Raw genomic sequence first — 9,958 nt, 5'->3', positions numbered from 1 at the left:
CTATGCTGTTCAACCTTAACTCATGTATCTTATGATAGAATATTAAGGAAAATGGTATTTTACATATTTATGAGTTGAATTATCTAAATTTGTCTTTTATTTTTAAATTCTAACAAAACTTTAGAGGATAATTTGAATAATTCACTTTCAATTATTAGTTGTTAGATTAATTTTAGCTGTTAAAATGGTATATTTTTAATTGTTATTTTTTTATCTTAATTATCTTATAATAAAATTTATTAAAAATTTATTTGTTTAACAAATATATTAAAACTTTAATTGAAATCGATAAAAGAACCAAATATCCAATAGAAATCATTTTAAAAAAATTAACAAATTTATTAAAAAATTTAAAATTCGTTGACAACAATTTAAATATCAACTCAAAATTTTTGGTAGAACATCTTTTATCCTTTAAAACATAATCTAAAACTACAAACATATACAGTTGTACAAATGATAAATGTCCCTTTTTTTTAGTACACTATATTTTCAGGAAATAGAAAGACATTCGAACCTAAAATTTAATAATGAATAATAGTGTAATTCTATTTTTATTTCTGCCTTATTGATTTTTTTTTCTTTTGTTGGGTTTGCTTGTGGGTTAGAATCTCTTCAGCATGGTTTTTCTTTGGAGTGTTTGTTATTAGATGTATTATTATTATTATTGTTATTATTGACTTTTACGTAATGAGCAAGCTATAGATCATGTTCCTAAAACTATTCTAACTTAGAAACGACAATCGACAAGTAGTTGATTGACATTACACCTGTTTGTTATGATTAAAGTCTGGTTAGTAGTAATGTTTTTGAGTTCTTGATTTTCATGATGGAAGTTTGATTAATATTACATGTCCTGCGCATGAATTCCCAAAAATTGAATATCAATGATTCTCATTACGGCAATTTTTACATTACATGCGTGAAGATTTGGATCTTTATTTCTTTTCTTAGGTACTTGCCTTCTGAAATAAAATGTCACTAAATACAAGCATATTAGATATCCTTAGAAAATTTGGTCAAATATCTCTAAAATTTGTTTTATTTTTTTTTTTCGAGAATAAATAGAATAGAATAGAATAATATGGTATTCTTTAAAATTTATCAAAATTACACACATTATCTATTTGACCATTATACTATATACATTCTCTAACATTGTTAAATTGAAATGATGTTACAAATAAGTTGTAACAAATCATTTTTAACATTTTAAGAATATGATAGAGTTATCAGAAAAATCTACAGTCCATTTCAACACACAAAGTTATCCATTTCAACTCACGTTATCCAGTTTAAAAAATATGGTCATTTGCACAATACCATACATAAGGTCTCAAACAAATAAAAAATATTGATCAATTATTTAACAGAGCACCAATGGTTCAGAAAGCAACAAACTGGAAGAAAAAATGAATAAAATACAAAGAATATAACTATAAAAAACTAAAAATAATAGCATTGCATAAATGTAGCCTATTATAACATTACCAAATAAGAAAAAATAACAAATATATGACAAAACAATTTCCAGGGGGGAAAAAATGGGGATCCACCTATTGTGGCAAACTTAAATCATGTCAGCCTCCTCCTTCATTTTGCAGCTTCAAACTTGCAATGTACTCAACAATGAACATGGAGGCAAGCTGAAAAGGATCACTTTAAATGTCTATTCGGAATGCCAAAAGAATGGTTTACTGAGACACTGATAATAGCCTAAGGCCTGCTTCTAAATCTACCAATGTGATGGTAAGAAGTTCTTCTGTATCTATACAATCGAAGCTAAGCCTCAAGTCCAAATTCTCTCTAGCATTAACCAACATGGTGTCTACCATACCACCATTCGTCTCTTTTCGCTGCTTTTCAGTCGTTACCTTTTCGATCAATTCTGCTATAGCTTGTATACTGCAAGAAGGATGCAACTTGAATCCGTATAGTAAACTATCTTCGGCTAAGTTATGCATCTTGATGTGAAGAATTTGCGCTAGTTCTTTTGAGTTGAAATCAACAAAATTGAAAAACTTGGTAACCCGTCTGCAAAAACCTTCATTTGAAGCTATAACTCTTTTCATCGGTTCGCTGTACCCTGCGAATATAACTACGATTTTTCCACTGTCCATGACAGACATAATCTCCTCTAAGGCTTCTAAACCATAGTCCTTATCATCTGCCTTCTGCATTGGTATTAGTCTATATGCCTCATCGACAAAGAGAATTCCCCCCTCCGCTTCTTGGATCTGCATACAGAGTTTAACTCATTAAGCAAAGCACTCAATGACTGGTTCTCAAAAGGCAAAGAAGATGTGGAACAGGAAAGATTTCAAAGGCAATGGCATACCTTCCTCCTGGTTTTTGGACCAGTATGGCCGACAAATTCACCAACTAAATCAGTTCGTTGTACTTCTGTCACTTTATTGGTAGGTAGAATTCCCACCATATGGAGTAATCTTCCAAGGACCCGTGCTACCATAGTTTTACCTATCAAATAGAGAAGACAGTTGGTTAATTTTATTTTTTAGAAAAGATAAAAGATAACAAGGAAAGTACATGATCCATAAAGTAAAGGAAATCAGTATGCAAAATAAAAGGGGGCAAGCCAAGCTTATCGGTTATAACCTGTTCCAGGATTGCCAAGAAAGGCCATATGTGGGGGTCTTCGCGTGCCAACGTGCAGACCAAGAGCTCTACGCCTCTCATCCAAAAGCATACCCTTTGCCCATTTACGTAGTTGAATTTTTAGGTCATTTAGACCCACAATATTTGCTAATTCCTTTTCCAGCTCGTCCATTTTAGCTTTGGTTTCGCTGCATGCTTCAATCGCTCGTCTCTTCCTCTGCTCTTCCTCTGCATGCTTTAGTAGTTCTCTAAGTTTCTCACTTCCAGGGCCTTGGGAAAGATGATTTAAAGGATTCATCCCCTCCTGAAATTCAAGGGTTCAATTTTGAGAATCTATTATGATTTCACTAAAACTGATTTTAAGTAATAGAAAAACAGGGCTCAAGTTTCGTACATTGTCCTTAGCGCTGCAATCTGCATTGTAGTCAAGCAATGTTTTCACAGTTAATAATTCTTCAGCTCGTAGAGAGTACCAAACAGCAAGGTGTAGAGGAGTCATACCATTCTGCAAAGAAAAAGATTGTAAACAAACTTTCATACAAAGCATATAAATGGTTTTTGCTTAGTTTAATTCTAGAGTAAATGATAGATGAAGCAAGGAAAAAAGCTCACATTTGCTTGGGCTTCAACAACAGCCCCGTGGGCCAGAAGCAACTTTGCGGCTTCGCTGCATCCATTTTTTGCTGCCATGTGCAATGGAGTTTCTCCATACTGCAAAATGGTGATAAAGTAAAGGTATTTAGAACTACAATGCTATTACTAGAAGTTGAGAATCATACATATTCTAACAAGAAAATTCAATCAAAAATATTGTGACAAGTACCTACCATGTTCTTCGCCTCCAACTCAACTTTATCTGGTCCTTGCCACTCGAGCAGAAATTTAACTATGTCAGCCCTATTTTGACCGGCAGCAACATGAAGTGGTGTCTGAGCCATCTGCATAAATCAGGTTAGATTAGAACTCCAATTTATGCGAAATCACATGCAATGATAAAGAAAAAGGCTAGAGATTAATATATCAGTATAAAGTCTAGCAACAAGCCTATTGATGAAGTAACCACCATTTCGAAATCTAATTACTAAACACTTCAAAAGGAAGCAATTGGAGAAATGGATCATGAGAATAATAATGACCATATCAACAGATGACAACAATTGAGATGCCGAAAAGCCACTCTTTTCCATGCCAAACCTAAAAGAGGCTTCCCCTTTTCCAATCCCTCATCCAAGCAATTTCCATTGCGGCGAGGGAATCAGAAACTAAAAGAACTATGCTTGGATCTCATTTTTTCTTTCAATCCATGGAACAGCAATGGAACTAGTGTAACTAAAAATGAAAATTCGGCTAGACTAGTAATCGAGACCAATTGAAAGGTGGTATCTTTTCCTAACACCTCCTACTAATTGTATCGTCCTTTCTTCTATATTATTGATAAGTAAGCAGATCTCAGAGTTATGGGCACAATTCCAAATCCTGAAACCCCAAGAAAAGAAGCATTTGAAATAACATCACCCCCATTTCACTCAAAGAAACAAGAAAAGATATCTACATTTGAAAAAGATGATAGGAAAGAGGGGTGAGATCTTACAACAGGGTTTCTCTCATTGAGAAGAGAAGGGTTTTGACGAAGTAGCCTCTGGAGTCCAACAAGGTCACCGGACTGAGCACAGCCGTGGATGGTGGGAGGCTTGGAAGATCTTGACCGTTGATCGTGAGAGCTGCTCATTGCTGAATTCGAATGGAAAAAGAAAGAAAGAAAGAAAGACAGAAAGAAAGTAGAGAAAATGGAGAAGAGAGAATGGAGGAAGAGGAGAGAGAAGAATATGGTTGGTATGTGTGGTTTCCCGAATGCGAGTGTTGCGGCAGCTCAATCAATCAAAATTGAATCTTGGATTCTCACTTGATCGATCTTTCTTTGTTTCTTCTTCGCGTTCCTGTACACTGCTTTTGATTTCACAGTTGGCATTCGCCTCCTCTTTTTCCTCTCTCCTTCTCAAATCTCATCCTTACTTCCTAAATCATTGCCTTTTCCGAATCTAATTTTCGCTAACTACAACACTCATATATTATTAAAATTGGTTTCTTCAATTAATAATACAGCTCACCTTACATATTTTTTAAGATGTTTCTTAATTTATTTTATATGTTTAACAAACATGTGTCTTAAGACTTAATTTTAATATATTCTTTTAGTTTAAAAGTATGTATTAAAATTACTAATTAAATTTTTTTATAAAAAATTATGCAAAGTTTGATTTTTAATGTAATTATTATATATTTATTAAAAATAAAAAATTTAAATTTTTTATTAATAATAATATTAACTAGTATCTTAAAGATATATATTAGCTAAAATCTTATTTTATTATAAATTAATTTCATTGAAAAATATTAAATTATTTAATATTTTATTTGATCATATTAATTTAATTATAACTAATCAATTATATTAATTAATTAATTAATTTGACTTGAATAAATGAATTGATAAATGATTTTCCTTTTAAAAGAAAAGTGGTTATATTAGATGAAAAAATCGATTCGATTCTTGAATAACAATATTATTTCTGTTTTTATTGTAACAAAAAAAATTGAATTTTTTATTTAATTAAATAAATATAATATTTACAAAAATGAATAAATTGTGAGATAATTACAAAAATGTATTTTGAGACACATTTTAGATGTTGAGAGGGTAATTATAAAATGGGTATATTTCGGATGTTGTGATTTCATACTGTGATAGGGTCACGGCGAGTCACATTTTGAATGCACCCGAAATATGTATATGGGCTAATATCGGATACAAATCATCCGAGATATATGCGCGTTTTATGATGGGGTCTCAAGACAGGGTCATAGCATCCGAGATATGTCCATTTTATAATTATCCCTTCATCATCCGAGATGTGTCAGAGGATGTATTTTTGTAATTATCTCACTATTTGTTCATTTTTGTAAATATTATATTTATTTAATTTAAATAAAAAATTATTTTTTTTTGTTTAATTATTTAGTTAGTCCTTATAATTTTATCGAATTTTCAATTAGGTTCATATATTTTTTTTTCTTTTCACTTAAATTCGTATACCATATCAGATTTTGTAACTAAATTCCTACCGTAACAAAAACGTTGAAATTAATAGAATATTTGGTTAAACTATATGGAATATTCAATTAAATTATACGGAATATTCAATCAAGTGTTAGGTGTATATTCGTTTTGTTTAATAGAATATTTCGTCAATTCAAAATTTTAGATGTAAATCTTTTTTATCATTCCACAAGAGTTAAGACAACATATTGTAGATTTAATTATGCATTCATCTTATCTTTAGCCACTTTAGTAGGTGTTTAAACTAACAAAAACAATATGAAATCATTTTTAGGTACAAATAGAACTACTTCAACTCAAGAATAGACAAAATATATTGATAAGTTTCAACAAATAACAATATTAGTCATATTACTTTGATTTCAAAAATAATATGATACTAAAATATAAAACAATTCTAAATATATTTTAACAAAAACAGTTTCCATAATAATTTCTTTTGTTATGATAATAAAGAATGTAATTCAAAAACGAATTTTATCTCATACTAGATTATGTTTGCTCAATCAATTTTAATATAAGAGCAAGAGAATTTTAAAATTTTACTCAAAAATCATAAGACTACGCTATTTAAAGAGAAAAAAATTTTAAAAATAAGATTTTAATGTAAATTTTTTAATTTAATCACAAACTATATATTATTATTATTAGTGAATAATGGTTATATTTTAAAAATAAGTAAAATTATTACTTATTGATTTTATTATTTTTAATATTAAAAATAATTAAATTTTAAATTTAATTAATTTTATATGTACATATATTAGTACCGTGTAAAACTTATTTACAATTGTTAAATAATTTTAGATATTTAATTAATGTTTAGATTCATTTTATTCATCAAATGATTAGTTCATTGTTCACTTGAATAAGTGTTGAAAATTTGAATTCACAAATATTACTTTGTATATGTAATAACTCATTAACTAATAATAAATTTTAAAATAATAAATTTTGAAATAGAACTTAAGTTTACAATAAATTCTTAATTTACCAAATAAAAAAATCATAAAAAACTGCATATTTTTTTATTATGATTATAAATTCACACATCTCCAAAAAAAATGAAAAAATCAAAGTACAACATCAAAACAACTAAACAAAAGGGAGATTAACTCCCACCAAAACATAACAAAATACTCATCAGCACCCATAGTAGAATCACAAGAAGATAAAGAAATAAGATAAAAAACAAGAGACTATATGACACCTATATTGTTGTTATATCCATGTTTTTGTCTATGCTGTTGTTTTGAATTCTTTTCCAGCATTTATCCATGTTATCATAGAATTTTTCATCCTTTTAATACTAGAGTCCACTCCTCTGAATATTGCACCAAAGAACTGCAAAAAATGTTCTCGACACTCTTACAGATGATCTCCTTTCTTTCCAATGTATTCAAGCCTCAAAACAATCTTTTGGCATTTTCGATTAAACTCACTCCCAACCTCAATGCTCAAGAACCTTCTCCCATAATTTCCATGTGACAACGCACAAGAAGAATAGGTGATGGACCGATTCAATCTCATTGCGGCACAAAATACAATTAACATATGATGCTCTTATCATGCCAATCTTTACTAACTTACTCGTTGTGTTCAATTTTTTCATTATAATGAACCATACCAATAACTCCTCCACACGAGGGAACACCAAGCTCTTCCACAGAATTCGAACAAAGTTACATACGTTTAAATCTATCCTCGACTTCCTATAATGATAGACCCTTCTCAAAATTGACTTTGTTAAATATTCTCCATTCTTCTCAAACTTCCAGATCATCGTATCCTTCTTTTGTTGTTTAATCCTAACTTTTGCAATCACATTTAACAAATCAGCATGATCACCTTCCTGGCACTCCCTCAACGGTCTTCACCAACTCAAACTCCAAACTCATGATACACCATCCCAAAATCTGCACTCATTAATTGTAACATTAATATCGGTTGCAATTTTTAAAGAGCAATGCTAGGAAGCCAGCAACATTTGTGATTGGTAGCCATCAACTAGCCATCAATAATTTGATGGTGTGAGATTGGTGTGAGATTTCATCCAATGGCTCATCTTTCTCTGCTGGTTACATACTGGCCAAAATACAATAAAATTGCTGACCCCCTAGACTTTTCCATTTTGAAAAGCGTAAGAATCTCTCCCTTAATCTTCTTTTTTGCTGCCATAAGACATGTTAGAATTTTGTTCTAGTCCCATTTTCAACTAGCAATTGCATCCCCTCATTGAATGTGTTAATCATCTCCTCACTACCTGGTTTTGGATCTAAATACCACCATTTCTCTGTATCACTTGATCATCCAAGAACTCTTTCGTCGACAAATTATTACAACAACAAACCATAAATTCTTTAGTTCAAAACTTTCAACTCCTAACCCTCCTTGGTTTTTAGGTTTCTGAACGACTTTTAATTTTACCATTGTCATTCCTCTATTTTCATCATTTTTCTCCCAAAAAACCTAAATTATAAAAATGTAGTCTTTGCTGCTACCGATTTCGACATCTCAAAGATACTTAAATAGTACATTAATAAATTGTTTAACACGTATTTGATTACCACCAACTTTTACGCCTTAGACAAGAACCTCCCTTTCTACCCTTTAATATTTTCTCAATTTTCTTTATAATTGGATCCATGTATCCACCCTTTTAGGATTAGCTCCAAGTGGGATACTTAAATACTTAATGAATGATTTCACTTGTTCACTCCCAAACATATTATAAACTATGAAATATGGATATTTTGCTAAGTTATCGTGTCTATGGGTTAGGCACATTTTGAATACGATACTCATTGATATTCGTCCGACACACGTGTCTATTGTGTCCAACCGTGATTTAATAAAAAATAAAAAAATTCTTCTTCGAACACACTTGAACATACCTAATTACTATCACATATCAGCATGTCTAACCTTGTTCTTAACATGTATTCTTAAAATGAGTTTAGAAATAATATATATTATTATTTATTAAAATAAAAAAATATTTTAAATACTTTGTATAATTAAAAGAAGACGTTAGAAACAGTTAAAACATTATTTTATATTTTAATATCAATAAAATATCAAAATATTATTGTAATTTATCTAAAAAATTCATGTTTTATATATACATCGTGTTCTCATATCTTATAAGATTTTAAAATTTGTGTGTCCGCATATTTCGTATCGTGTCGTGTCCCGTATCCGTATAAGTGTCCATACATCACAATTATAAGCATTCATTGTCATCTCCTTATTACAATTTAAACCATAAGAGTATATTTATCGTAATTGATCCTAAGACCAGACAATAGTTCAAAGCCTTGCAATATTCTCTTAAAGTTGATCACGGATTCAAGGTCACATGAACGAAATAAAATTGTGTCATTTACAAATTACAAGTGCGCCAATAAAATTATGTTTTGTCCAAATAACAATGGTTTAATTCTACCAAAATGTTTGAGTCTATTCAACATGCTATTTAACACTTCACAACCAATACAAAAAGGAAAGAAAAAAGAGTAGATCATATTGGCGCAATCCTCTTTAAAGGTTAAATAACTTTGCATTATAATTATAAGAATTGGATCAATTGGTCAATTCGATCGAAAAATCGATAAATCAATAATGTGATCGATTCGATTGAAGATTTGGACCGAAAAAAAAAATTAAATCGCCTAAAATCGGCCAATTCGTCACAAATCGGCAAAAACTTATCGGTTCACGGACCGATCCTACGGTTCTCCCAACGACAGCAGGTCTTCGGTGCTCGGTACTCTAGCTCTTCTCTTGCATTTTGAATATTGGATACAATATTCAAAAATCCAATATTCAAAAATGTATGCAAAGAGGTTCAAATCCATGTCTCCTTGCTGGGTTTCAACAAGGCATGCTGCCAGCTGTTGTGTTCCTTTACTATTTTATGTTCTAATTATTATATACATATACAACTTAATTATTTTATATTTATTTAATTTAATTTTATTTTTATATTCACTTTTCTTAAGTNATTTATATTTACATATTAAAATATTAGTAAAAATATCTATTTTAAATTTTTAGAGGATTGAGTTAAGTAGTAGGTCTTTAAAGATTTCGACTTAGAACTAATTAGTAGAGACATATAAGCATCGTCATTAAATTTTACATGATAAATTAATAAAAAAATATAATATGTCTACCGTTTATTATTTTAGAAGATTAAATTGGTACTTTATTTTTTTAAAGATT

At 30.1% G+C, this 9,958-nt stretch overlaps 1 protein-coding gene across 1 annotated transcript; it reads right to left on the bottom strand.

Annotated features, from left to right (window-relative positions):
• Window positions 1–1,433: 1,433 nt before the first annotated feature.
• On the bottom strand, window positions 1,434–4,648 carry LOC107490269 (uncharacterized). The gene is made up of 7 exons (XM_016111026.3): window positions 4,208–4,648; window positions 3,444–3,554; window positions 3,229–3,327; window positions 3,011–3,121; window positions 2,617–2,920; window positions 2,339–2,478; window positions 1,434–2,237 (listed from the first exon to the last, which is right to left on the bottom strand). The coding sequence occupies exons 1-7, from the start codon at window positions 4,343–4,345 to the stop codon at window positions 1,695–1,697; spliced, it is 1,446 nt and encodes a 481-aa protein (XP_015966512.1). The 5' UTR covers window positions 4,346–4,648; the 3' UTR covers window positions 1,434–1,694.
• Between the last annotated feature and the right edge of the window lie 5,310 nt (window positions 4,649–9,958).

The sequence above is a fragment of the Arachis duranensis genome, chromosome 5 (assembly GCF_000817695.3).
Source record: "Arachis duranensis cultivar V14167 chromosome 5, aradu.V14167.gnm2.J7QH, whole genome shotgun sequence".
NCBI classification, from domain to species: domain Eukaryota; kingdom Viridiplantae; phylum Streptophyta; class Magnoliopsida; order Fabales; family Fabaceae; genus Arachis; species Arachis duranensis.
Note: the sequence above shows the minus strand (reverse complement) of the source record. Positions and strands in the feature narration are given on the sequence as shown.

Coding starts and splice junctions, on each gene's coding strand:
- LOC107490269 (XM_016111026.3), bottom strand. CDS start 4,345: ATGAGCAGCTCTCACGATCAACGGTCAAGATCTTCCAAGCCTCCCACC. Junction 3,555..4,207: donor TCAATGAGAGAAACCCTGTT/GTAAGATCTCAC, acceptor TGATTTATGCAG/ATGGCTCAGACACCACTTCA. Junction 2,921..3,010: donor ATTGCAGCGCTAAGGACAAT/GTACGAAACTTG, acceptor CTTGAATTTCAG/GAGGGGATGAATCCTTTAAA.